The 27,449-nt window shown below is 59.7% G+C and overlaps 1 protein-coding gene across 2 annotated transcripts in view; it reads left to right on the top strand.

Annotated features, from left to right (window-relative positions):
• USP31 (ubiquitin specific peptidase 31) overlaps positions 1 to 27,449 on the top strand; it is a 55,852-nt gene that overhangs the window by 22,015 nt on the left and 6,388 nt on the right. Inside the window, exons 3-13 of one of the 2 annotated variants that reach the window (XM_066383400.1) lie at positions 729 to 817; positions 1,641 to 1,733; positions 2,301 to 2,436; positions 5,421 to 5,565; positions 8,620 to 8,797; positions 13,732 to 13,843; positions 14,551 to 14,645; positions 17,032 to 17,109; positions 17,757 to 17,886; positions 22,288 to 22,407; positions 25,171 to 25,396. In XM_066383400.1, coding sequence (XP_066239497.1) covers positions 729 to 817; positions 1,641 to 1,733; positions 2,301 to 2,436; positions 5,421 to 5,565; positions 8,620 to 8,797; positions 13,732 to 13,843; positions 14,551 to 14,645; positions 17,032 to 17,109; positions 17,757 to 17,886; positions 22,288 to 22,407; positions 25,171 to 25,396 — 1,402 coding nt within the window. The remainder of the gene's footprint in view (positions 1 to 728; positions 818 to 1,640; positions 1,734 to 2,300; positions 2,437 to 5,420; positions 5,566 to 8,619; positions 8,798 to 13,731; positions 13,844 to 14,550; positions 14,646 to 17,031; positions 17,110 to 17,756; positions 17,887 to 22,287; positions 22,408 to 25,170; positions 25,397 to 27,449) is intronic. The other variant, XM_066383401.1, reaches the window with a different exon arrangement.

Here is a 27,449-nt window from a genome sequence, read left to right on the forward strand (position 1 = left end):
AACTGGTGAACTTGGTGCTCCGGGCTGATGCTCTGTCCACTGCGCCACCAGCCAGGGCTAACACGATTTTTATTTTGGAAATAAGGAAGGGAAAGAGTGCTTTTCTCTTGCTGCTTTTAAAGTTGGTGTATATATATATATATAATTCTGCTCTGTATCTGAGATTGTAAATTTCTAGTTTTGGTAAGTTGTTAGATTATTTTGTTTCAAGGTCCTTTTGTGTCTGAACACTGTGCTGTCGCAGACGGTGCTTGTGCTCGTGGCTGACCCTCCGCCCCTGGGTTGGGACGGATGCGAGGTCAGGCACCGAGTCTTGTCCCGAAAGCCTCCTACGGTGCTGTCTGCACGTGGCAGCCGGTGCTCAGCGACCCACTGGGGGTGAAGGGACAGGAAGAGGTCACGTGAAGGATGGAGTGGAGTGATCAGGTGCCATGCCCAGCAGCTCACGGGCGCTGGATGGAGCGTTCAGGTGTGGGAAGAGCGGGCGCAGGACGTTGAGGGTGTCCTGGGGGGACGCACTGTGTGGGAGAGCCTGTGAGGAGAGGAGTTCTGTGACCCAGGTCCTGGCCACTGGGCTCCGGTTCCTTTACCAGGTACCTTTCACTGAACCATCTGGGCCGGATACATCGCTTATGTAAGAAGTCAGGGACATTTGTGACCCTTTTGGGGTCATCTTCAGTCCACAGTGGGCCCTTTGAGTCTGTGACATTGTCCTTTCTTCTCTTCAGCCACCGTTGGAGATGGACGTGATGCCCGAGGGACCGTCCTTTCCTGTGTGCAGCACTTTCGTCCAGGAGCTCTTTCAGGCCCAGTACAGGTAGGAGCGTCACCTCCCCGCGTAGAGTGTCACCTCCCCGCGTAGAGTGTCACCTCCCCGCGTAGAGAGTGTCACCTCCCCGCGCGTAGGAGCGTCGCCTCCCCGCGTAGAGTGTCGCCTCCCCGCGTAGAGAGTGTCGCCTCCCCGCGTAGAGAGTGTCACCTCCCCGCGTAGAGAGTGTCACCTCCCGCATAGGAGCGTCCTCTCCCCGCGTAGAGTGTCACCTCCCGCGTAGAGTGTCACCTCCCCGCGTAGAGTGTCACCTCCCCGCGTAGAGAGTGTCACCTCCCCGTGTAGAGAGTGTCGCCTCCCCGCGTAGAGAGTGTCGCCTCCCCGCGTAGGAGTGTCGCCTCCCCGCGCGTAGGAGTGTCGCCTCCCCGCGCGTAGGAGTGTCGCCTCCCCGCGCGTAGAGAGTGTCACCTCCCCGCGTAGGAAGTGTCACCTCCCGCGTAGGAGCGTCCTCTCCCCGCGTAGAGTGTCACCTCCCACGTAGAGTGTCACCTCCCAGCGTAGAGTGTCACCTCCCCGCGTAGAGTGTCACCTCCCCGCGTAGAGAGTGTCGCCTCCCCGCGTAGAGAGTGTCGCCTCCCCGCGTAGGAAGTGTCACCTCCCGCGTAGGAGCGTCCTCTCCCCGCGTAGGAAGTGTCACCTCCCGCGTAGGAGTGTCCCCTCCCCGCGTAGGAAGTGTCCCCTCCCCGCGTAGGAGTGTCGCCTCCCCGCCTCCCTGTGTAGGAGCGTCGCCTCCCCGCAGTGCTGCCGGCAGCGGGGAGTGATCTCCTGGGCAGTGATCTCCTGGGCGTGTCTGACGTTCTTGTTTCCGCAGGTCTTCGCTGACCTGTCCTCACTGTCAGAAGCAGAGCAACACCTTCGACCCTTTCCTCTGCATCTCCTTGCCAATCCCTCTGCCCCACACGAGGTAAGGACGGAGTGGATACAGTTTCGGTGGTGCGTTCCTGTGCGCCCCTTCTCCTCCACGGGCTCCTGATAGGCCTTCCTCCTTATTGAGAGCAGTAGTGAGGTGAGGGGTACATTGAATACAGGCATCGTTACAACCTCACAGAAATCTGAGTGCCTTTCCGAGTGTGTGTGGAACAGGCGTGTCTGATGGATTAGTCGTCTCTTCACCGCGTGGGGGGAGAGAAAAGGTGGTTGAGCACCTTCTAGGGCCCCCGGAGGCCTCACATTTCAAGTCATGGCTTTTATCTGTTTCTCAACATTTTAGTGGGTATGCTGTTTTAGGAAAATTCAAAGCACAGAACCAAGTATTGACACGTCATATTTTGTTTTTTCGAAGCTTACCCTTTCCAGAGATCTCTTGATTATGGCTTGACAGTTTCACTTAAGGTCCAAATGAGTGTTTCTATGTGGCTTCCAAGTAGAGGCGGGGTTAACCTGAGTTTCACGTTGCTTTCCGATCAGATTTGTCTTCTCCGTTTTAGTTGACATAGCGACTAATGAGAGGATGTGACTTTGATCTGCACAGGCCTCTCTATGTCACCGTAGTGTATCAAGGGAAGTGCTCGCACTGCATGAGGATCGGCGTGGCGGTGCCGCTATCTGGGACTGTCGCCAGACTCCGGGAAGCCGTGTCCATGGAGACAAAGATCCCCCCGGATCAGGTAGTGCGCCTCAGACGCCCGTGGCCCAGGGAGCCGCGCAAGTCTGCCTCTTGGGCCTCCTGGAAGGTTCTAGCAGCTCTCGGTGCCAAGTAGGGTCAGGCAGGAACGCCGCACCAGGTGCTTCTGTTTTGAGGAAAAGGGAAACTAAGACCCAGAGGAGAAAAACGTGCCCGCAGCCTCTCCACACTTCCTTTCATCGTGCCACGTTTTACAAGGAAGGGCTGTCGCTTTACCCCGAGACTTCCTTTCGCTTTATCCAGTATAATTACTTAACCCCTTAAATCATCTCTGTGGCGCTGGCATGGGAGGAGCGTGCCCTCGTGTGTGAAGGTCAGAGGGGCCTGGAGGCCGGGCAGCAGCTCTCTGAACCCCTCCCCACGGCGGGGACGAGAACGGCCCCTGGCCAGTCCCTGCCTGTCCAGCTGTCTGTTCTCTGGGGGGTGCAGCTGGACCAGTCTCCCCTTGTTCAGAGAAGAGAAAGGAAGTTGTATGCCTGCCTCCCCCCTTTTTTTTCTGGATAAATTTTTGATATTTATTTTTTAAAAATTATTGATTCATTTTATTCATTGATTTGAGGGGGGGGGGAGAGAGAAACATTGGTTTGCTGTTCCATTTATTTATGCATTTATCAGTTGATTCTTGTATGCGCCCTGACTGGGGATTGAACCCGCAGCCTTGGTGTGTCAGGAGGACTCTCTAACCATCTGCGTTCCCGGCCAGTGCAGATTTTTTCATATTTAAATTGGCCCAAAATAATGTTCGACTTGTTTGTGACTTGACATATTTTTTTTTTTTCATTTTTCTGAAGCTGGAAACAGGGAGAGACAGTCAGACAGACTCCCGCATGCGCCCGACCGGGATCCACCAGGGGCGACGCTCTGCCCACCAGGGGGCGATGCTCTGCCCATCCTGGGTGTCGCCATGTTGCGACCAGAGCCACTCTAGCGCCTGAGGCAGAGGCCACAGAGCCATCCCCAGCGCCCGGGCCATCTTTGCTCCAATGGAGCCTTGGCTGCAGGAGGGGAAGAGAGAGACAGAGAGGAAAGCGCGGCGGAGGGGTGGAGAAGCAAATGGGCGCTTCTCCTGTGTGCCCTGGCCGGGAATCGAACCTGGGTCCTCCACACGCTAGGCCGATGCTCTACTGCTGAGCCAACCGGCCAGGGCTTGACTTGACATATTTTTGCATACACTTTTTTTAACGTAGTTCACTATTATGGTTTCATTTGGAAAAACGCTCCCTATGCAGAATTTACTAAAGAAAGATGATTGGGTAGCTGAGTCGCTTTGCCCTAGGTGGCTTCTGGAAGCTGCCCCACCTGCACGGTCAAGGTGCTGAGTGCTCTGACGGCACGACGAGGTGAAATGAATACCACCAACAACGATGTCCTAAGAAGCAAATTCTGCGTATTGCATAGGACAGTGCTGGGCACATTCGTAGAGTGTTCGCCTCTTCCTTGCTCCTCGGAGCTCATTGATGCACTTTCTCCTTCAGGTTGAGGGGAAGGCGGGGGGTGTGTGTGTAGGGGGGTGCTGAGGTGTGTGTCCACGGCAAATCTGCTTGTCTCTTAAAAGCTTTCAGTGCTGTCTGGCTCCTTGTGCATGCGGTTTTGAACGAGAGTAATATAATTACATGTTTGTTCTGACCTCAGCTTGCCGGAGAAAGTGAATTCTCTCTGCACATTCACCTGCAGAAAAACAACCTGGTCATGCCACTTACTAGATGGAAAATGTGCCAGGACTATTTTCTTTGGACTGTGTGGGCTAGGCCACCAGTCCATTGCACCTGCTGGACTCGTGGTCCATTGGTGTTCGTCAGGGGAAGTGGAGGGGTCCGTGTGGGCTAGGCCAGCAGTCCATTGCACCTGCTGGACTCCTGGTCCATTGGTGTTCGTCAGGGGAAGTGGAGGGGTCCGTGTGGGCTAGGCCACCAGTCCATTGCACCTGCTGGACTCCTGGTCCAATGGTGTTCGTCAGGGGAAGTGGAGGGGTCCGTGTGGGCTAGGCCAGCAGTCCATTGCACCTGCTGGACTCCTGGTCCATTGGTGTTCGTCAGGGGAGGTGGAGGGGTCCGGCGCCCAAACCCCTCACGGGAAGGAGGCCGGGAGAAACCATGTGACTGCTCAAGGTCGCGGGCCGGTTGGTGGCAGGCTGGACTGGGACCTTCTCAGGCTGAGCGCAGTGCTTTTCCATGAGACAGTGCTGCTGGGCATGTCCCAAAGTCTAAATGTCTCCATTGTTTCTGCCCATCTTTTGTTTTCCTGGTTTTTACTGTGCCATCCTCAACCATTTCGGAAACAAGACGTGGAAAGTATCTTGTGTTAAGTATCTCAGGACCAGGGTTTTGCCAACTTGAATACTATGCTGTAAATTCACTCCTGTTGTTTTCTGTGCAGTGCCACAGCTGTTATTTCATAGACACTACCTGTCATTACCTTACTTCTTATTTACGTAGGAGACCTTTCCATGTGAGCGCAGCTGTCTGCAGCTCATTCTTTCTAGTAGCAGGGCTGTAGATTTAACTAGTTCCTGTGGTTGGACATTTGAGTTGACTTCAGTTTTTTCCTAATACAAATATTGATGGCTGTTTGACATTTTTTAACCTGGAAAGAAAAAAATCCAACTGTGGAGGAGAAAGTCTGGGAGTCAGCTATGGACTCTACCCTCGTATAACCGCAGGAAGGTCACTCCGCCTTCTCTCAGTGAAACGCGAGCACAGATTCCGTGACGTCCGGGGTCTCTTCCCCACCAGGACCTGGGGGTCCTCGGATTCAGTGCCGTGACTTTCTGAGAACAGGATACACTGTCTGTAGGGGCAGGGGCTGTGCTTCCAAAGGCTTCCCACAGGCGAGCAGTGGGCGCTGGGACGTGTGTGAGAGGCCTCAGGGGTCAGGTCCTGGTGGTCCGGGGGGGCTCACGGACGGTTAGGTGGTCCATGCCTCTTGGCTTCCTGCTTATCCAACTGTTTACGTTTTTCCCATTTTTAGATTGTGTTAACAGAAATGTACTCTGATGGGTTCCACCGTTCCTTTTGTGACACAGATGACCTGGAGACAGTCCACGAGAGTGACTGCATTTTTGCCTTTGAGACTCCAGAGACATTCAGGCCAGAGGGAATCCTCAGTCAGAGAGGTAAACGAGCCTGTTCCTGCCGGGCTGGTGCCCGGAGGAGGGCGGTCAGCCCGTCTGCCCGGAGGTGGGCGGTCAGCCCGTCTGCCCGGAGGAGGGCGGTCAGCCCGTCTGCCCGGAGGTGGGCGGTCAGCCCGTCTGCCCCGGAGGTGGGCGGTCAGCCCGTCTGCCCGGAGGTGGGCGGTCAGCCCGTCTGCCCGGAGGAGGGCGGTCAGCCCGTCTGCCCGGAGGTGGGCGGTCAGCCCGTCTGCCCGGAGGAGGGCGGTCAGCCCGTCTGCCCCGGAGGTGGGCGGTCAGCCCGTCTGCCCGGAGGAGGGCGGTCAGCCCGTCTGCCCGGAGGTGGGCGGTCAGCCCGTCTGCCCGGAGGAGGGCGGTCAGCCCGTCTGCCCGGAGGTGGGCGGTCAGCCCGTCTGCCCGGAGGAGGGCGGTCAGCCCGTCTGCCCGGAGGTGGGCGGTCAGCCCGTCTGCCCCGGAGGTGGGCGGTCAGCCCGTCTGCCCCGGAGGTGGGCGGTCAGCCCGTCTGCCCCGGAGGAGGGCGGTCAGCCCGTCTGCCCGGAGGTGGGCGGTCAGCCCCTCTACCCGGAGGAGGGCGGTCAGCCCGTCTGCCCCGGAGGTGGGCGGTCAGCCCGTCTGCCCCGGAGGTGGGCGGTCAGCCCGTCTGCCCTTTTAGAGGTCAATCAGAGGACGGTATAGTGTTTTTACATTGGGGTGAAATACATATAACACATTTTTTTGTAACACTGTGAATTTTATGGTAACATGTTTTCCTGGAAGAAGGCAGTTGTTACTCTTTAGATAAGGATATTTCGTTCATTCCTAACATTTCTAGGACTGTCCTCCCTTAAGTGGCCTCTTCGGCATCTTATGACAACACTCGTTTTATTTGTTTGTTTATCTATTACTATAAGAATTCTTTTCTTGTTGCTTTGTTTCTCAGCTCTTGTACCCGATTTCCAAATTCTAAAATCTTGGACGGCCACACGTTTTCTTGATACGGCTCTGTTGGCTCTGAAGAGGTCTGCCACAAACTTCTGCAGGCTTTTAACTTGACTTTTCTTTTTGCTGAGAACTTACTTCCCCATCTCCTGTCTCATTAGCTCCCCCCTTGTCTCCCGAAGAACCCCCCCCCCCACCGTGCCCCTCGCCCCAGCCCTGAGCCGTCACTCTGTCTGCAGGTTCTCCTCGTCCAGACAGGACCGGGCTCGACGGCAGGTGGTCTTTTACGACGGGCTCTTTCCCTCAGCGGGAGTTTCAAGGCTCCCTCCGTGTGGGAGCGTGTATCGGTCCTTCTTTCCTTTTTCGGGCTGAGGGAGTGCCCCATTGCATGTGAAGACCACGCCTGTTGATCGTCGGCCGCCGCTGCACCTCTTTTGTGTCTGATTTATCTTGTGTGGTTGCTTCCGCTCCTGGGGTCACATGGAAGACTCCACTGCCGAGTCCCAGTCCACGAGTTTATATTCCTCCAGGGTTTACGTCGTCTTAGCTCTTCCACGTGTGTCTTTGATCCGTTCTGAGTTGAGTTTTGTGCATGGCGTAAGGTTGGGTCCAGCTCCATGCTTCTGCCGGTCAGTGTCCTGGAGTCCCAGCACCTTTTGTGGCAGACACTGTCTGGCCTCTTCCGACGGCCTTGCTGCCTTTGTCCGAAGTCCGTACTTTCCGACCTCTTTCCCCTCCTCCTCCCCAAGGGCCCGGCTGCTTCTAGTTTCTGGACCTTTGGTCGTTGTGTGTGTTGGGTTGGTCAGCTCTCTCCCCTCTCCGCTCAGGACTGGGTGTTCTCTGGTCCACGCCTGTTGTCATTTTCTAGACGGGCTGCTACGTAGTATCTGTTTCCTGTGACCCAGGAGCCCCCCCCCCCCCCCCCCGTGTTGTCTCCCAGTTGTGTTCTCCTGCCTGTGCTTTTGTGTCTTTAACTTGCTTCTGACTTGCATCGCGTCGCAGTAGAAATAGCCAGCTGCCACCTCGCCCGGAAGCCTCTCCTCACTGCCCCCCTGCCGGACGCCTGTCCTCTGGTGCTCCCGCGGCGTGGCCTGGCCTGCGTGTGGAGCGGCCGCGCCCGCCATGTCTGTGCTGGCGCACTGGGACTTTGCTGCGGCGGGGACGGTGTTTTGCCGTGTCGTTCTGTGCCCAGCAGCTGGGTGCTCCCTGACGCACAGCAAGAGCCCGGTCAGTGTTTGTTTGGCTGAAGTTGACCCCAGGTGCTTGGGGTGCACACTCCGCTTCTAGCTGTGAGCGAGCGGGTGAGGTCCAAGGTCATCCTGTTCTAGCCCGAGAGAGCGCCTCTTTGGAAGCGGGCTCCGCTCTGCACGTCAGCCTCGTTGGAGCGTTGGGCTCAGGGCATGTGAGCCGCTGCTCTCGCCAGCTGGCAGGTGACGCAGAGGAGAGACGCCGGTTAGGGCTGCACAGTGGGTGGAGGCGGGCCCGACCTGGGCGCAGCGCGGACCCCTCCGCTGTCTATGGGCACCTCACCTCGTTAGGAATCGGGCCCCTTGTAGCGGAGCGGGACTCCCAGCCTCCTTCTGCCGAGAGCCCGGGCAGCCCAGTGCGGGCAGACACACACTTCTCGCTTTTCTGTGGGTCGATGCAGTCTGGAGTGGCTGTGGGTCTCGCCACGCCTCGTTTCTCAGACGCCTGGCTCTCCGGTCTGGGGGGAGGAGCGACACTGGAGTGCTGAACAGCGTTCTGCTCGGACTTGTTTCTCTGTGACATTTATTTGGTTGCTGGTTGTGTGGCTGCTCTCTGAGTTTGTTGTGGTGAATCATCCCTGCAACCTGCCCTCTGACGCTGTGTGTAACGTTCACTGAAGTTAGGAGTTTTCATTTTTGGTGTTCAGACAGGTAATGCTTAGTTTAAATCATGGGTGCTAATGAAATTATCCAAGTGGCTTAGATGAGTTATCTCAAAGTAGGTCATTTGTGCCTTTTTTTTTTTTTTTGGTTTAAATTATATGACACCTTCTTCATTCTTCGATTGGGTAATTGTCATACTTTGTAATGAACTCATGAAAAGAATTTTAAAGAGATAATGTAAGTTTTTTGTTTTTTTTTAATTTTATTTCAGGAATCCACTTAAACAACAATCTAAACCACTTAAAGTTTGGCTTAGACCATCCTAGACTGTCTCCCACTCCAGCAGCCGCCCAGCCCGGGAAGGCGGACCTGCCCGTGGGCAGGGCAGGGAGCGACAAGATCGTCCTGCTGGTGTGTAACCGGGCCTGCTCGGGGCAGCAGGGCAAGAGGTGAGCCCAGCGGGTCTCCCAGCAGCGGCCAGGGCGCGAAGAAGTCTGGTGTTTTCACAGGTGTTCCGAAGTAGGGGTAGAAACATCCGTACTCGAAGTAGTTAATTTTCTGTTCTGATGGTTAGAGAATGTGCACAGGTTGACCTGATTGGGGAGGTGGAGAGGGGAGAACGCAGGGTCAGGATGACAGACTGAGTGAGAGGGGCCTTCTGTGTGTCCGTTTTCAGCTCCAGCTCCTCCTGGGGCCCCAGACCTGTACCCCTCTATCCAGCTGCCTCCTCTTTGATTTATTTTTAGGTGAGAGAGACAGACAGGAAGGGAGAGAGAGGAGAAGCATCAGCTCGTAGTTGCGGCACCTTAGTTGTTCATTGATTGCTTCTCCAACGTGCCTTGACGGGGGGGGGGGGGCTCCAGTGACCTTGGGCTTCAAGCTGGCGACCTTGGAGTCTCGAACCTGGATCCTCAGCATCCCAGGTGATGCGCTATCCACTGCACCACCACTGCCGGTCAGGCTCCACCTGCTTTCTTAACAGCTTCTCTCCCCTTTAATTCTTAACCAGTCTTGGCTGGTGTGTGCTCTTCCGTCTCCTGTGCTGAACTGAGCTCAGGCCCCTCCCTGGCCCCGGGCCCTTGGGCGGCTGGCTCAGCAGCGGTCAGTCTCCACTCGGAGGCCTTGACCAGGCGCTGGGAGCTGGGACTCTCGGTCCGTCTCCTCTGTGAGAATGCGGGGTTCCGACTGGTTCCCAGAGGACCGTTGTCCCGATAGTTTCGTGACCTTAGCAAGCAAGGCTGGGTCTGTTCCAGGCAAGAAGGACTTTGTGTTTCTAGTATTTGTCAGGGTGGCTGTTATATCAGCCTTGGAAAATGTTGCTCTGAAGCAAGTTCTTTTTTTTAAAAGTGGTTAATGGCATAAGTGCACAGTGTGTTGATTGTACATTGAGGATGTGCACTGACAAGTACGTGGGTGTTTCTGGTGTGTCAGGCAGTGTTGTACACACTAGGGCTGCAGTGGCCAACGGACGGATGGACGGGATCTGTGTTCTCCTGAGCTCACCTCCCACCAGGACAGGGGGACCCTGAGCAAGTGGACACGCTTACCTTCGGTTCCTTCCACTGTGGCTGGGATGATGGCGTGAGCCTGGGGCGGGCGGGCACTGCGCGAGAGGGAGGTCAGGGAGGGCTTCCATAGGGAGGCGGCCTCGAGCCCATGTGAGAGGGCTGAGCTGTGTGAGCCCTGGGGGGACAGGACCCCATGAGGAGGGACCTTGAGCACGAAGACACTGAGCCTGGAAGGGGCACGGCACGCTTCAGGGGCCGGAGGGAGAGGACGCTGGTCTCTTCAACGTGGAGACACTGTCACGTGACAGGCATGGCTGAACGGCTCACACGTGCTGGTCCCTTGTCACTCATTTCACCTCACGGCTGGTTTCAGGCCACGAGCTCACTGTTGAGTGCCGCTGTGCGTGGTGTTACTGGGTCTCGGTGACCTTAGTACCTCGGCCTCAACCTGTGCCAGGGTTTATGGGGTTCCTTCCTCCTTCCTCTCTCCCTCTTCCCCCCTCCCTCCCTCCTCCTCCCTCCTCCTCCCTCCTCCTCCCTCCTCCCTCTGCCCCTCCTCCCCTCCCTGCTCCCCCTGCCCCCTCCCCCCTCCCTCCTCCCTCCTCCCCTCCCTCTGCCCCTCCTCCCCTCCCTGCTCCCCCTGCCCCCTCCTCCCCTCCCTCCTCCCCTCCCCCTCCCTCTTCCCCTCCCCCTCCCCTCCCCCTCCCCTCCCCCTCCTCCCCTCCCCTCCCCTCCCCCTCCCTCCTCCCCTCCCTCTGCCCCTCCCCCCTCTCCTCCCCCCTCCCTCCTCCTCCCGGCCCCCCAGGCACTCAGGAGGCCTCTGCCAGTGTCCTGCAGGCCCGGCTCTGGGCCCTGGAGATAGTCACATACCTCCCCAGTGCCTCGTGGGGGCAGAGCCCAGGCTGGCAGGGTAGGCAGTGCTGTGGGCGGGGCACAGGGACGGGACGGAGCGTCCTGCAGGAGGGCTCCTCGTGGGTGTGGACGTGGCTGGGTGAGACCTAGCCTAGAAGAAGGAGCTGGCTGCACAGAGACCTGGGGGTGTGAGGAGGACACTCTCAGGGCACACGGCAGAGGTCTGAGTGCCTGAGGCTGGGGACGCTGATGCCAGGCCAGCTGTCCTCACCATGGGAGCTTCTGAAACAGCCTCAGTGCCACAGCTGGGTCTCAGGGAGCGCCCCTGGGGCACCCTGTTGAAAGCTCCCCTCGGTGACGTCGCCTGCAGCCAAAGCCGAGAGCCGCAGCACTGCCCTCGACTCCGCACGCCCGGCGGGCCACGTGCTCTCCCCTGAGGGGAGGGGCTAACGGACCCCCTGAGGGGAGGGGCTGACGGACCCCCTGAGGGGAGGGGCTGACGGACCCCCTGAGGGGAGGGGCCACGTGCTCTCCCCCTGAGGGGAGGGGCTGACGGACCCCTGAGGGGAGGGGCTGACGGACCCCCTGAGGGGAGGGGCTGACGGACCCCCTGAGGGGAGGGGCCGACGGACCCCCTGAGGGGAGGGGCCACCGGACCCCCTGAGGGGAGGGGCCACGTACTCTCCCCCTGAGGGGAGGGGCTGACGGACCCCTGAGGGGAGGGGCTGACGGACCTCCTGAGGGGAGGGGCCACGTGCTCTCCCCTGAGGGGAGGGGCCGACAGACCACCTGAGGGGAGGGGCTACGTGCTCTCCCCTGAGGGGAGGGGCTGATGGACCCCTGAGGGGAGGGGCCATGTGCTCTCCCCCTGAGGGGAGGGGCTGACGGACCCCCTGAGGGGAGGGGCCATGTGCTCTCCCCCTGAGGGGAGGGGCTGACGGACCTCCTGAGGGGAGGGGCTACGTGCTCTCCCCTGAGGGGAGGGGCTGACGGACCCCTGAGGGGAGGGGCTGACGGACCTCCTGAGGGGAGGGGCCACGTGCTCTCCCCCTGAGGGGAGGGGCTGACGGACCCCCTGAGGGGAGGGGCCACGTGCTCTCCCCTGAGGGGAGGGGCTGACGGACCCCTGAGGGGAGGGGCCACGTGCTCTCCCCTGAGGGGAGGGGCTGACGGACCCCCTGAGGGGAGGGGCTGACGGACCCCCTGAGGGGAGGGGCCACGTGCTCTCCCCTGAGGGGAGGGGCTGACGGACCCCCTGAGGGGAGGGGCTAACGGACCCTTGAGGGGAGGGGCTGACGGACCCCCCTGAGGGGAGGGGCTAACGGACCCTTGAGGGGAGGGGCTGACGGACCCCCTGAGGGGAGGGGCTAACGGACCCTTGAGGGGAGGGGCTGACGGACCCCCTGAGGGGAGGGGCTGACGGACCCCTGAGGGGAGGGGCCACGTGCTCTCCCCCTGAGGGGAGGGGCTGACGGACCCCCTGAGGGGAGGGGCTAACGGACCCTTGAGGGGAGGGGCCACGTGCTCTCCCCCTGAGGGGAGGGGCTACGTGCTCTCCCCCTGAGGGGAGGGGCTGAGAGACCACCTGAGGGGAGGGGCTGACGGACCCCCTGAGGGGCGGGGCCACGTGCTCTCCCCCTGAGGGGAGGGGCTGACGGACCCCCTGAGGGGAGGGGCTGACGGACCCCTGAGGGGAGGGGCTGACGGACCCCTGAGGGGAGGGGCCACGTGCTCTTCCCCCCCCCCCAGGTGAGGGGCTGACGGACCCCCTGAGGGGAGGGGCCACGTGCTCTTCCCCCCCCCCAGGTGAGGGGCTGACGGACCCCCTGAGGGGAGGGGCCACGTGCTCTTCCCCCCCCCCAGGTGAGGGGCTGACGGACCCCCTGAGGGGAGGGGCTGACGGACCCTTGAGGGGAGGGGCCACGTGCTCTCCCCCTGAGGGGAGGGGCTGACGGACCCCTGAGGGGAGGGACCACGTGCTCTTCCCCCCCCCCCAGGTGAGGGGCTGACGGACCCCCTGAGGGGCGGGGCCACGTGCTCTCCCCCTGAGGGGAGGGGCTGACGGACCCCCTGAGGGGAGGGGCTGACGGACCCCTGAGGGGAGGGGCCACGTGCTCTTCCCCCCCCCCAGGTGAGGGGCTGACGGACCCCCTGAGGGGAGGGGCTGACGGACCCCTGAGGGGAGGGGCCACGTGCTCTCCCCCTGAGGGGAGGGGCTACGTGCTCTCCCCCTGAGGGGAGGGGCTGAGAGACCACCTGAGGGGAGGGGCTGACGGACCCCCTGAGGGGAGGGGCCACGTGCTCTCCCCCTGAGGGGAGGGGCTGAGAGACCACCTGAGCGGAGGGGCTGACGGACCTCCTGAGGGGAGGGGCTACGTGCTCTCCCCTGAGGGGAGGGGCTGACGGACCCCCTGAGGGGAGGGGCTGACGGACCCCCTGAGGGGAGGGGCCACGTGCTCTCCCCCTGAGGGGAGGGGCTGAGAGACCACCTGAGCGGAGGGGCTGACGGACCTCCTGAGGGGAGGGGCTACGTGCTCTCCCCTGAGGGGAGGGGCTGACGGACCCCTGAGGGGAGGGGCTGACGGACCCCCTGAGGGGAGGGGCTGGCTGGGTGACCCGCTGGCCTGTGTCCTCGTCAGCCTGTCGGGTCCGGCTCCCTGCCTGTGAGGCCCTCCGGCCCGCTGTCCCTCTGGCACTGACCTGCGTGTTACCCTGCTGTTTGCCAGACTCGTGTCCGCGCCTGACCTGTCCTTTGCCACCTGAGAACCTGGCACCGCCCCCCCCCCCCAAGCCATTTTCGTGGGCGGACTGCTAAATTTCATCTAGAAATCTTGGCTTCTCTTCTGACTTCTCATCCACTTAGGAGAGTCAGTATTCAACTTCTTGTGTGTTTTATTTCGAGAAGGGTCCTGAAACCCGTCAGAGCGTGGCTCCATTGAGAAGGCCGTGAGCGGGGAAGTGCAGGGCTCGAGGCGTGGCTGCAGCTGCAGGTGACAGAGGTGACAGGTGTGTCTGTGTGTCAGGTTCGGGCTGCCGTTCGTGCTGCACTTGGAGAAGACGGTGGCCTGGGACCTGCTGCAGAGGGAGATCCTGGAGAAGATGAAGTACTTCCTGAGGCCCACGGTGTGCGTCCAGGTGCGTGTGCCTGCCCGCCCGCGCCCCCCGCAGAGCCAGCTGCTTAGATGCTCAGCACCGGGGACCTAGCCCTCGTCTCAGGAGGCGAGCTGGCCACGGCAGGGGTGTCCCTTGCTAAGTGTGGCTTAGTGACGTTGAGCATGTGGTCCGCTCGGGGAGGCTCTGTGGGACATCTCTGTGTGTCTTGAGCATGAGGACCGCAGCGTTACGGTCTGCCCGGGAAGCGTACGTCCACTCACCCCTCCCCCGTGGTGTCGGTCCGCGTACGTATCTGACGTGCGGGCAGCATTTGGGTCATCGTACTGAGGGCTGTTTGAGCAGCTTGGCAGCCCAGCGGAGCAGTGTGGGGAGCAGGTGCAGACAGGCACCCTGTCCCGGGTCTGTGTGTCCACACCAGGGGGAGGGAGACCCTTGAGGAGCAGTGTGGGGAGCAGGAGCAGACAGGCGGCCTGTCCCCTCTGTCCCGGGTCTGTGTGTCCACACCAGGGGGAGGGAGACCCTTGAGGAGCAGTGTGGGGAGCAGGTGCAGACAGGCACCCTGTCCCGGGTCTGTGTGTCCACACCAGGGGGAGGGAGACCCTTGAGGAGCAGTGTGGGGAGCAGGAGCAGACAGGCGGCCTGTCCCGGGTCTGTGTGTCCACACCAGGGGGAGGGAGGCAGGCCCTTGAGGAGAGGCTGGCCTAACTGCCCTCCACCACTGTGCACAGGTGTGTCCGTTCAGCTTGCGTGTGGTCAGCGTGGTGGGGATCACGTACTTGCTGCCACAGGAGGAGCGGCCGCTGTGCCACCCGACGGTGGAAAGGTAACGACCTCCCCTTCCGGAACGTGCCGTGGGCTCGGGGTCACTCTAGTGTCCGCTATGGTTTCCAACAGTGTGGAAGGTTCTAGAAGTTGATTCCTATCAGGGCTTATGTTATAGTATTTTCTAAAAACAATTATTTATTGATTTGTGAGAGAGGAAGGGGAGAGAGAGAGAGAGGCAGCAATTTGTTGCTCCACCGACCCATGTGTTCATCGGTTGATTCCATGTGCCCTGTGCCCTGACCGGGGATGGAACCCACAGCCTTGGCATCTCAGGACGACGCTCTGACTGACAGAGCTGCCCGGCCAGGGCCTGGGATCTTCCCTGAAATCAGAAAAGCCTGGAGCACTCGTGTTAGAGATACAATCACTGTGTTCCCTAGGCCTGCAGAGAAGTGACCCTGTCGTGTTCACCCAGATCGACGTGAACATGACCCTCCCAAAGCAGGGTTCTAACCACACCCCCTTCCTCCCCGAGATCCTCACGTGGGCCCTGGGCCTGAAGGCGAAGCCCCGTCCCCTTCCTCCCCGAGATCCTCACCTGGGCCCTGGGCCTGAAGGTGAAGCCCCGCCCCCTTCCTCCCTGAGATCCTCACGTGGGCCCTGGGTCTGAAGGTGAAGCCCCGCCCCCTTCCTCCCTGAGATCCTCACGTGGGCCCTGGGCCTGAAGGCGAAGCCCCGCCCCCTTCCTCCCCGAGATCCTCACGTGGGCCCTGGGCCTGAAGGCAAAGCCCCGCTCCCTTCCTCCCCGAGATCCTCACGTGGGCCCTGGGCCTGAAGGTGAAGCCCCGCCCCCTTCCTCCCTGAGATCCTCACGTGGGCCCTGGGTCTGAAGGTGAAGCCCCGCCCCCTTCCTCCCTGAGATCCTCACGTGGGCCCTGGGCCTGAAGGCGAAGCCCCGTCCCCTTCCTCCCCGAGATCCTCACCTGGGCCCTGGGCCTGAAGGCAAAGCCCCGGGTCCGCAGTGCACGAGGCAGGTCAGCTTGGGCCCTGGAGCCTCCCCGCTGCCAGGCCAGCCCCTCCGCAGGGTCAGAGGGTGGGGTGTTTGCATCCCGACCCTGACAGGTGCCGTGCACGTGCTAACGGGATCTTTCCTCTGAGCCTCTCTTCACACGTCCGTCCTTCCCCCGGGGCCGAGTCTTTCGCTGCTCTGCCTCCCTGTGCTCTCGACCTGCTTCTCCTTGTGCAGCGGCCGCTGTGTTAAAATGAGGGAGAGGCGCATGTGTGTGCACTTACACGCCTATGACGCATAAATGTAAAAACTTGTGATACTGTTTTTATTTTAATTTTTTTCAACGAATGTCATAGTGCCTGCATTTCAGGATTCCAGAAAAATCTATACCATGGTTCTATTTGAAAATTGGTTGGCCCTGGCCAGTTGGCTCAGTGGTAGAGCGTTGGCCCAGCATGTGGAAGTCCCAGGTTCAATTCCCAGCCAGGGCACACAGGAGAAGCGCCCATCTGCTTCTCCACCCCTCCCCCTCCCCTTCTCTCTTCCAATCCCATAGCCATGGCTCGAGTACTTCAAGCACATTGGCCACGGGTGCTGAGAATGGCTGCATGGAGCTTCCACTTCAGGTGTTAAAAATCTGTAGTTTGGTTGTGAGCACGGCCTCAGATGGGCAGAGCATCGGCCCCAGACGAGGGTTGCCGGGTGGATCCCGGTCGGGGCACATGCAGGAGTCTGTCTCTCTATCTCCCTTCCTCTCACTTGGAAAAGAAGAAAAAAAAAGAAAATAGGTCGCAATTTGGTTTTAAAGATAAGAGTTGATAGATTTAGATAAGGCTTCAAAACATTGCAAAGTGTAAGAAATATTAGATGACTCGTAGCGACTGTTACTGCTGAGTTTATCAGGAGACAGATGAGTCAGCATCTCAGGCTCTGCGAAGGCAGGAGGGGACCCTGAGCAGGACCTTTCAGAAGTGTAATTGGGGCGGACAGAGTCCAGAGCCCAAGGACCAGGCATGGTTTATGGGGGGGGTATACAGGAGGGGGCCTTGTCCCCAAAGAGACTGCTGTCCAGTCTCCATTTGGGTTGGTGAGAAATTGGACAAAAAGTTAAAAAGGTCATAAAGAACATCGAAGAGTGATTGCGGACAGCCTTATTATAACAGGATTCTAAATTTCTTCCAATCTCTTTATTTCTATACTGGACATTTTAATTTAATCTGAGGATTTTTTTTCTTTTAGTTCATTTGTAACCTACTTATTAAATATGAGGTTATTATAATGGTCTCAACTAGAAGCTTTTTCTAATGGGGAGCAGTGATGAAGATTTTTTAGAAATCACAGGATTTCAGATTTAGACCGGATTATCCTATTTAAGTGAAGTCACTTATTTAGGGAATCATACGTGACTCCGCTCCGACCTCCTCCTGTCCTGTAGGGCGTTGAAATCTTGTGGACCAGGGGGCACGGCGCACGTGAAGTTAGTGGTCGAGTGGGACAAGGAGACAAAGGATTTGTGAGTATTTCTTCCGTAGTGTTTCCAGAGTCATTGTCTTAATGCTTTCAAAAGCGTACCTTTAATCTTTCAGGTCAGCTGAAGCCGGAATCTCTCTTCTCTTTAGTTTCTTAGTGTCCAGGTGTTTTGCTGAGCCTTTTAAGTCGTTTATTATCTCTCCAACATGTTATGTTATTTGCTGCTAAGGAGACAGAAGCTATATATTCAAATATAGACTGTTTGCAAAAATGAGGGGATATTTCAAAATGAAGTGATAAAATAGGCCCTCGTTTTTGTGAGTAGTACATACACACACGCACATAAATGTGTTCATTGTAGGTCCAGTTACTTTGACTTGCGTTCCAGGCCCGTTAACTCTAGTAAATGATACAAAATGCGTGCCCTTTGTTCCAAAGGACAAGGACGTATGAAGTAGCACAGTTCACGGCCAGTCCCAGAAAAATCAACTCCCAAGTTATTTCTTAAAAATACCTTTATAGATAGAGAGTTTTTCGAGAACACTTTGGAACGTGGGACACTGCTTCCTCACCCACCGGTCTTTTTGTTGGTTATGAATTGTATCCATGGCTGTGTAGTTGTGGTTATATTTGTGTCAGTTTTACAAGACACTGTCTGATCAGCCCCCCCCCCCCCCCCCCCGGTGGCAGCTTGTTTGTGAACACTGAGGACGAGTACGTCCCTGACGCGGAGAGTGTCCGGCTGCAGAGGGAGCGCCACCACCAGCCTCAGACCTGCACTTTGTCCCAGTGCTTCCAGCTTTACACCAAAGAGGAGCGGGTGAGGGCGGGGCGTCCCGGCTGGGCAGGCCTGGGTGGGCGTCCCGGGCTGGGCGTCAGGGGCTGGATGCCCCGATCCCCTGGGTAGGGTCCCCGGGGTGGGCGTCCCCAGGGTGGGCGTCCCCTGGGTAGGCGTCCCCGGGGCTGGGCGTCCCCGGGGCGGGGCATCTCCGAGTGGGGCGTCCCCGGGCTGGGCATCCCCTGGGTAGGGTCCCCGGGGTGGGCATCCCCAGGGTGGGCGTCCCCTGGGTAGGCATCCCCGGGCTGGGCATCCCCTGGGTAGGGTCCCCGGGGTGGGCGTCCCCTGGGTGGGCGTCCCCTGGGTAGGCATCCCCGGGGTGGGGCGTCCCCGTGGTGGGCGTCCCCGGGGCGGGGCATCTCCGAGTGGGGCGTCCCCGGGCTGGGTGTCCCCAGGGTAGGCGTCCCCTGGGTGGGCGTCCCCTGGGTAGGCGTCCCCGGGCTGGGTGTCCCCAGGGTGGGCGTCCCCTGGGTGGGCGTCCTGGGGTTGGGTATCCCCTGGGTAGGTGTCCCCGGGCTGGGTGTCCCCTGGGTAGGCGTCCCCTGGGTGGGCGTCCCTGGGGTGGGTGTCCCCGGCTGGGCAGCTGGGTGGTTTGGTGGTTGGGTGAGGGTCCCGGCCATGGCGGGGACAGTGGGGAAACAGAGCACGTCCCAGAAAGCTCCCCAGGAGCCGTGCGTTTGTGTCGGTTCTGCCCCTGGAGTGGGCGTCTGTCTCGTTCTTAGGTTTTTGGGACGGTCACAAAAAACTGTTTAACATTTTAGAAAAACATGATTAATGGAAATGTTCTAGAAATGAACCTTTCTAGTTAATTTTTTTCCTCTTAATGATTAATGATAACTTTTTTTTGTTTCAGTTGACAAATTTTAAATCATTTTTCTTAGTAACTAGAATAAGGGTGCTCAATTCTTTGGTACTGAGAACACAGCTGCCAGGACCTATTTAAATTTAAATTCATTATAATTACATAAAATCAGAAGTAGACACGTGTGGCTCTTGTATTGGGCAGTGTGGACAGAGAGTGTTCTATTGGGCAGCGCGCTTTCGGCCAGTGAGCCCAGTGCTTTGCAGATTGTGGGGACTCCGTGAACATTTGTAGGTCAGGGTGAACAGGTAGGGGATGAACAAGTCTCCGTAGACGAGGCTCGGGCCTGTGTGGTGTTAAGCTTCTCTGCGTGTCTGCAGCCTGAGAAACCTGGACTGGGACACTTGGAGTTCATCCCGAGTTGAGTTCAGCATCCTGATCCTGACTGCTGATTGTTCTGCTCACTAAATACACGGGGAGCTATGCAGTTCAGGGTTGGAGAGGATTGAAGATAGGTTTCTCCCTAAGGCCTGTTGTTTTCAGCTGGGGCTTCGAAACCTGTCCCGGCAGACTCTGCTCTGTGTAGCACCTTATCCTATTTAGCTTTGTTTGTTTCTGAATTGATTTGGGAGGTGTTTGAGAACGGCACAAAACTTTGAGCAGACCTACGAGATCTATGGAACGTCTCCTTGATTTGGAAGGATGAATTCAAGCTAGCAGGGTATATTTTAATAGGGAGTCATCCACTCGGGACCGCACTGGGTCCTGGGGTGTGGCAGGGACCCAGACGGACAGTGTTTCTGCCCTCAGGCTGTCTACAATCCAGCGGGGATAAACAGGGAAATGAGGAAGCCCAGGTCCTGGGGTAGGGAGGACGGGGGCGTGGCTGAGCTGCAGCAGTGTGGAGGAAGGGGGCGTGGCTGAGCCGCAGCAGTGAAGGAAGGGGGCGTGGCTGAGCCACAGCAGTGGGGGGAAAGGGGGCGTGGCTGAGCAGCAGTGAGGAGGACAGGGGCGTCGCTGAGCCGCAGCAGTGCGGAGGGCGGGGGCATGGCTGAGCCGCAGCAGTGAAGGAAGGGGGCGTGGCTGAGCAGCAGTGCGGAGGACGGGGGCGTGGCTGAGCTGCAGCAGTGAAGGAAGGAGGCGTGGCTGAGCTGCAGCTGTGTGGGGGGAAAGGGGGCGTGGCTGAGCAGCAGTGCGGAGGACGGGGGCGTGGCTGAGCCGCAGCAGTGCAGCCCCTGTGGCCGGAGCAAGGGGGGTAAATGACAAGTGAGACTCTGTCCTGGGCTTTGAATGACCTCACGTGTCTCCCATGGTGCCCAGCTCCGAGGACACGTTCAGCAGGTGCACTGTGGAGTGAGTGAGTAGATGAGGTACTCGGGGAGTTCAGGCATCGGGCCCCAAGGCTTGGCGGCAGGAGGCTGCATGCTGGTGACCTCGGTCTCAGTCCTCAGTCCTGGTCGGGGCTGTCAGTGGGCATCAGGCACTGCCTGTGCCTGAGGATGGCTTTAGAAACTGTCCAGAGCTCAGCGCTTGGATGGTGATGGCGCTGCTCTTGTCATGCCCGTAGTGTTCCCTGTGGAGACACTGGCGGACTGGGCCCCCCAGAGTGGGCAGGACTACACACCTGGAAGTCAGGACAAGGCGAAGTGTGTTCCAGTGAAGGAACCTGAGGCTCATGCACCTCAAGGACCACCCTGTGGACGAGGGTGGACTTAATTTTATCTGAAAGCAGAACCTTAAAGGCGGGCAGTTGTAGGGGAAGGGCTGTGTGTTAGCACAGGAAGAATTTAGGGTGGGAGCGAGCGGAGGTGGGGCAGCTTCCTGCCGAGCCGGCCTGGCCGGCTCTCCCCTCCGTGTGCTCGGCCCTCCCCTCCGTGTGCTCGGCCCTCCCCTCCGTGTGCCCGGCCCTCCCCTCCGTGTGCCCGGCCCTCCCCTCCGTGTGCCCGGCCCTCCGCTCCGTGTGCTCCGCCCTCCCCTCCGTGTGCTCGGCCCTCCCCTCCGTGTGCTCGGCCAGCTGCAGGCAGGCCCCCGGCGCTCAGTGTGGTCTGCCACTGCAGGTACAGGAGCCAGGCTGCGTCTTGGGGACTGTCATGGCTGTTAGATGACATCACGGCATTCTCGCTGTGTCTGACAGCAGTGTCATTTGTGTGTGTCAGGAATTAAACAAGTAAACGGCAACCTGCTCCTTTGCCACAAGCACCAGGCTGGCAGGCCATGCGTGTAGACTGTCACGTCACACAGATGTGGGCTTAGCAGATGACAGCTTAGGTCCCTCTCAGTCCAGCCTTCTGAGGCACGATTCTGCCCTTCGATCTTTCCCTACCACCCTGGCGGGCGTGGCCTCCGGGTCCCTGGCCTCCCTGTGACATGGGCGGGGATGAGATCACATGCAGGTCCTGGTTTCCAGAGCTACTGACACCTGCATCCTGAGTCCCTGGCCTGCAGGGATGCTGTGTAGATGTGAGGCCCAGAGGCTTTTTTTTTTTTTTTTTTGTATTTTTCCGAAGCTGGAAACGGGAGAGACAGTCAGACAGACTCCTGCATGCGCCCGACTGGGATCCACCCGGCACGCCCACCAGGGGCGATGCTCTGCCCACCAGGGGGCGATGCTCTGCCCCTCCGGGGTGTTGCTCTGCCCCTCGGGGTGTTGCTCTGCCGCGACCAGAGCCACTCTAGTGCCTGGGGCAGAGGCCAAGGAGCCATCCCCAGCGCCCGGGCCATCCTTGCTCCAATGGAGCCTCGGCTGCGGGAGGGGAAGAGAGAGACAGAGAGGAAGGAGAGGGGGTGGAGAAGCAAATGGGCGCCTCTCCTATGTGCCCTGGCCGGGAATTGAACCTGGGTCCCCCGCACACCAGGCTGACGCTCCACCGCTGAGCCAACCGGCCAGGGCCCAGAATGGCATTTATAAAGGCCGTGTTTATAGCAGGGGTGGGGGTTGTTTGGAGCAAGTCTGTCAGTGCCAGGGGAGACCGGACAGTTAGGAGGAGCGTGAGGAGGACTTTGAATTCAGGTGGCATTGGTGGGTGGAGAGGGGACAGGGATGAGAGAAGGCAGAGAGACAGGAACCTTGGTGGACGTGAGCGGGAGGAAGAGGGGAGGGTCTGAGGGTTGGGGACAGTCCCCATGTCTGCCTTTGGTGGGTGGCCACGGTGTTTGCTGAGAGGACCGGAGGAGAAGGGATGGTATTGATGGACAGGCGCTGAGTTTGCGGTACTCCTGGGTCAGACGCTCTAGGCCAGTGGCTATCAGCTGCCAGTCTGCGGACTGGTGCCGTGGACTCGGTAATCTCCTGCACCACGGGGTGGGCCGTGCTCACCTCTTTCATCGTCCTTTGTGAGCGGTAACCCACCCAGCGAATGTTTGGGGGCCACTTCCGTTGGTGATTTTCCATCGAGCCTCATTGCATGTAGCTTCCAAAGAGGTTCTGAGTTGCCCTGGGCCCCTGCCAAGGAGTGGGCACAGCTGTCGTCCATGGGAAAGCCCCGAAGCCCCGCCCTCTGTCAGAGAGCCACGCCCCCACCAGAAAGCCCCGCCCTCTGTCAGCCCCGCCCTGCGTGCGCTGACAGGTGCCCTCTTTTCAGCTGGCGCCGGACGACGCCTGGCGCTGCCCACACTGCAAGCAGCTGCAGCAGGGCAGCATCACGCTGAGCCTCTGGACCCTGCCCGACGTGCTCATCATCCACCTGAAGAGGTTTCGGCAGGTAAGCGTGGGGCCGGACCGCCTGTAGCCATGGGGGTCCCCTACTGTCCCCGCTGGGTCCCTACTCCTCTCTGCGGTTCACAGATACACAGCCGCCCCCTCACGAGGGCCACCCCGAGTTCTGTCCCAGTGGGACTGGAGCGTCCTGTGACCCTTAAACCCTCACATTCTAGTTCGTCCTGTGGACATTTTATTTCATTCTTGAACGTTTTGCTTTAGATTGGTAAATACTGTTTTTAAATTTTGGTGAGTTACTTTGGATTTAAAGAAACAGAACAGAGTGCTTGTTTCTGGTAGGTTTGCGTTTCTACCTGACGGACCAGTGGGGCGTCTGCTCCCGAGGAGCCCTGGGAAGCGAGTCAGGAACTGCAGGGAATTGCTGTTGAGTCAGGTTGCTCTGTGAGCATTTCTTACAGAACGGCTGTGTGTCCCTGAGGTCAGGGTGGCCCTGGAGAGCCCTGTTTCAGGGGGCTGAGTGGGGGGTAGGCAGTGGGGGGTCTCTGGGGCCTGGCTTTAGGACATTTCATATCTGAAGTTGGGGCAGGTTAGTGCGAGGAGCTGTGCAAGCCCTGTGCCCCGAGGAAGTGTGGCCTGGGCCAGAGGCGGGCGGTAGAGCTGGGGGGGGGGCGTGTGAGCCGAGGGGGCGGGGTGGGCAGGGACTGGCCATCGGCACAGACCCTGCGGACAGCTGGGAGTCTGTCTGTCTGCTGATGCTTTGAAGCTGAGAAACGGCAGCAGCAAACGTGTGTTTTGAAGGGAACATTCTGGCCGCAGCATGGAGAATTATGAGCGTCAAGAATGAAGATGGGAGCTGGAGGCAGCCGTGGGTGTCACGCAGGGTCGGGGAGGGACGCAGCGGCATGGGTGAGGGTCGTAGTGGAGGAGAGGGAGACCTGGGTCGACAGGAGGTGCTGAGCACTTGGGGGACACACACAAGGTTCCTGGTGGGGGCTTCCGCACACGGGCGTGGAGTCCTGGCTGTGCTCTCCCCGGGGTCTGTGGGGAGCTGGTGTGAGTCCTGGCTGTGCTCTCCCCGGGGTCTGCGAGGAGCTGGTGTGGGTCCTGGCTGTGCTCTCCCCTGGGGTCTGCGGGGAGCTGGTGTGGGTCCTGGCTGTGCTCTCCCCTGGGGTCTGTGGGGAGCTGGTGTGGGTCCCGGCTGTGCTCTACCCTGGGGTCTGCGGGGAGCTGGTGTGAGTCCTGGCTGTGCTCTCCCCGGGGTCTGTGGGGAGCTGGTGTGGGTCCCGGCTGTGCTCTCCCCTGGGGTCTGTGGGGAGCTGGTGTGGGTCCCGGCTGTGCTCTCCCCTGGGGTCTGTGGGGAGCTGGTGTGGAGTCCTGGCTGTGCTCTCCCCTGGGGTCTGCGGGGAGCTGGTGTGGAGTCCTGGCTGTGCTCTCCCCGGGGTCTGTGGGGAGCTGGTGTGGGTCCCGGCTGTGCTCTCCCCTGGGGTCTGTGGGGAGCTGGTGTGGGTCCCGGCTGTGCTCTCCCCCGGGGTCTGTGGGGAGCTGGTGTGAGTCCTGGCTGTGCTCTCCCCGGGGTCTGTGGGGAGCTGGTGTGAGTCCTGGCTGTGCTCTCCCCTGGGGTCTACGAGGAGCTGGTGTGGAGTCCTGGCTGTGCTCTCCCCGGGGTCTGCAGGGAGCTGGTGTGGGTCCTGGCTGTGCTCTCCCCGGGGTCTGTGGGGAGCTGGTGTGGAGTCCTGGCTGTGCTCTCCCCGGGGTCTGCAGGGAGCTGGTGTGGGTCCTGGCTGTGCTCTCCCCCGGGGTCTGCGGGGAGCTGGTGTGGGTCCTGGCTGTGCTCTCCCCGGGGTCTGCGGGGAGCTGGTGGAGGGCTGGGCCAGCCTCCTCCATCTCTTACACACGCAGACTGGAGGCGTGCCGCTGCCTGAGTAAACACACAGGGCCGTCCTCTTTCCCGTTCCTCTGACCGAGGCTGCACCTCCGTGGTGTGCCCCTGTCGCCATCCCCCCATTCTCGCTGGCCCCCTGCCAGTCTGCCCGTTCACACGTTGCATGCTTTCCAGGTGGTTGCAACTGCAGTGTCTTCTCACTGGTTTCTTAACCCGGACAACTCTCTGCCACGTGCATGCCCTGCTCACACAGCGTCACCCACAGCTTCGGCCACATCTCCCCCTAAAGCCCCGGCTGTCCCCTGGACTGAGAACACAGCCCCGATTCCATAGCTGGCTGTCCTGACCAGCCAGGACCCAGCCTACCTTTCTCTTATGGAAAAGTTTCTTCCCTTAATAGATGCGGACCTCCTTGAGGTGGCCACTGTCCGTGCCCCGTGGGTTTTTAAGGCTCCATGGACACAGCAGACATTCAGCAGACAGCTTTCCCTCTGGGCTTAGGGGACACAGGTTCCCCAGGGTTGCAGCTGTAACGTTCAGTGTCATTGCCGGGGTGGGGTAAGCAAGGGCTCCGGGCCGGCCACCGGCTTTCCCTGCCCGTGCTGTCCCTCCGTTATGCTCACGCCTCTGTGACAGGTGTCAGGAGAACCACCTGGCATTGTCGTTTTGTACTTTTGTCAGAAACCTAAAATCCCTTAATCAGATAGAGATGCTTGTAGGTCACGACCGGTTCCACTTGGCGATCCTAAAGCCCCTCCTGCCGACAGTGGGTTCGCGTAGTCTGTTCCCCGTGTTGTGTGTGTCGTGGGAAACGGCGCAGGTAACTCAAGGGTGTCAGCTGTTCCAGCCCACACTCCCCGGTGAACCCTTTGCCCTCTGTTTGCACGAAAACGTCATCGGGACTCGTTTTTCTTCTTGTGGCAGGAAGGAGACCGGCGGATGAAGCTTCAGAACATGGTCAGGTTCCCCCTGACCGGCCTGGACATGACGCCTCACGTGGTCAAGAGGAGCCAGAGCAGCTGGAGCCTGCCGTCCCACTGGTCTCCCTGGCGACGCCCGTATGGACTCGGGAGGGACCCTGAGGACTACATCTATGACCTGTATGCTGTGTGCAATCACCATGGCACCATGCAAGGGGGGCACTACACAGGTCTGCAGCGCGAGAGGCCGGGTCTGTGCGGGTGCCGGCAGGCGTGTGTGCGTGTGTGTGCGGGTCCCGTGCCTCAGGCTCGTGTCCCTCTCGGCGGGCAGCGTGCCTCCGCCTGGCGGCTCATCTTCCTCTGGACCCTCGTGCGGGAGCAGACGGGTGGCAGTCCTCCTCTTTCCGGGCGCCGGCCCACCGGGGTGCTCGGGCAACTGGGGGTGGCGGGCAGGACCCACCGCTGCCTCCGCGTGCGCGCGCCCTTCACACTCCGCGCTGCCTCCGCGTGCGCGCGCCCTTCACACTCCGCGCTGCCTCCTCGCGGGCCAGCGGCTCCCTGCTCAGAGGTGACTGCCGTGGCCTGTTACTCGTGTCTTTACAGTGACTTGGCAGGCTTTTCATTTTTGTGTGAAGGTTGCATTTCCTCTTTCATCTTGAAAGCAGCTGTACCAAGTGTAGAGACCGGAGAGGGAGGAAGCGCAGCACCCCCGTGACTGGGCCTGTCGCTCAGAAACAGCGCTGGTGGCGCTTTTTACCCAGAACGGAGCTCACCCACCACCTGGACCGTTAGTGCTGGGCTGTGGCCTTGGGTGTGGTCACTTCTTTGTGCTGCCGTCCCCACCGTCCGTGTCCAGAGCGTTGTCATCTCGGAGCGCTGGTACTTTCTGCAGCCTCCCCATTTCCCGTGCTGAGACCCCGCCGCTGAGGGTCTGGTGTAGGAAGTGGTTAATGAAGGTGTTCGTTCGGAGAATGCGTGAGGGACCCCGGCTCCCCTGGGTCAGGGGCGCCTGTGTGTCCGTGTGCATTTGCAGTGCATCCTGGGACGTCTTGATTCCGCACGGGCCCTGGCTGTGGTTACAGGGTGCGTGTCTGGCTGGCTCAGTGAGCTTTGTGCCACAGTGCTGCTCAGAGTCTGTGACGGAGAACCTGTCTTTTTAAAAGTTCCCCGTCCTTCAGGAACCCACACGTTTGCAAACATGCCGTTCACGTGTCACGGCCGTGTCGGTTTGCTGTGAAGGTTCTGGTGTTCGTGTGGCGGACTAGCCCCAGCCCGTGAACCAGGTTGAGTCGCCCGGTCTAGAAAAGACTTCAGTAGTGCTCCAGAGAGAAGCAGATAGAGCACTTTTGTAACTGCTGTGTTGACTCGTGAACGAGTTCCTGCTCACGGTTTCCACACTGGCTGAAGGGAGACCCACTGAATTACAGCAGGGAATGTCACCTCCTGGGCGAGTCCCCTTATACTTCCTCTCCAGAGTGGCAGCCTCTGTCCAAACCAGGGCCGTCTCACTGGCCCCGTTCACGGCTCGCAGCCCTGTCTGTCCCCCGTGGTTCCGTGGGTCCACGCAGCACAGGACAGCCCCGCCCAACACCACAGACGCCTGTCTGTGCGTCTGCGTCCGGGCCTGTCTGGTGTGACCCCTCCAGTCTGGTCCCCTTCACCTCAGGGTTCTGTGGCTGGCAGAAGTCATTGTGGCCTCGGGGACATCACTCTGGGCGCTCCTCTAAGGACCTGTGGGCCCTGCGAGGGGCCGGCCGTGCTGGGCCTAGTCCAGCAGTCAGCTAGATGGTCTCACGCTCCTTCATTCCCTCCCCAGTAAACGTCTTTTTAGAAAGTGTACTTTTCTGGCCCTGGTCAGTTGGCTCAGTGGTTGAGCATCAACCTGGAGTGTGGAAGTCCTGGGTTCGATTCCCGGCCAGGGCACACAGGAGAAGCGCCCATCTGCTTCTCCACCCCTCCCCCCCTCCTTCCTCTCTGTCTCTCTCTTCCCCTCCCACAGCCGAGGCTCCACTGGAGCAGAGTTGGCCCGGGCGCTAAGGACGGCTCCATGGCCTCTGCCTCAGGTGCTAAAACCAGCTCAGTTGTGAGCACGACCCCCGATGGGCAGAGCGTGCCACTCAGATGGCTGTTGCCAGGTGGATCCCGGTCGGGGTGCATGCGGCAGACTGTCTCTCTGTCTCTCTCTCACTAAAAAAACCAAAAGCGTACTCTCTGGGTGGACTTCCCACAGCCTGTGGTAGACCCTCACAGGGGGGCGGGGCTTCGTGGGCTCTAAGGTGCCTG

The sequence above is a fragment of the Saccopteryx leptura genome, chromosome 4 (assembly GCF_036850995.1).
Source record: "Saccopteryx leptura isolate mSacLep1 chromosome 4, mSacLep1_pri_phased_curated, whole genome shotgun sequence".
Lineage (NCBI taxonomy): Eukaryota > Metazoa > Chordata > Mammalia > Chiroptera > Emballonuridae > Saccopteryx > Saccopteryx leptura.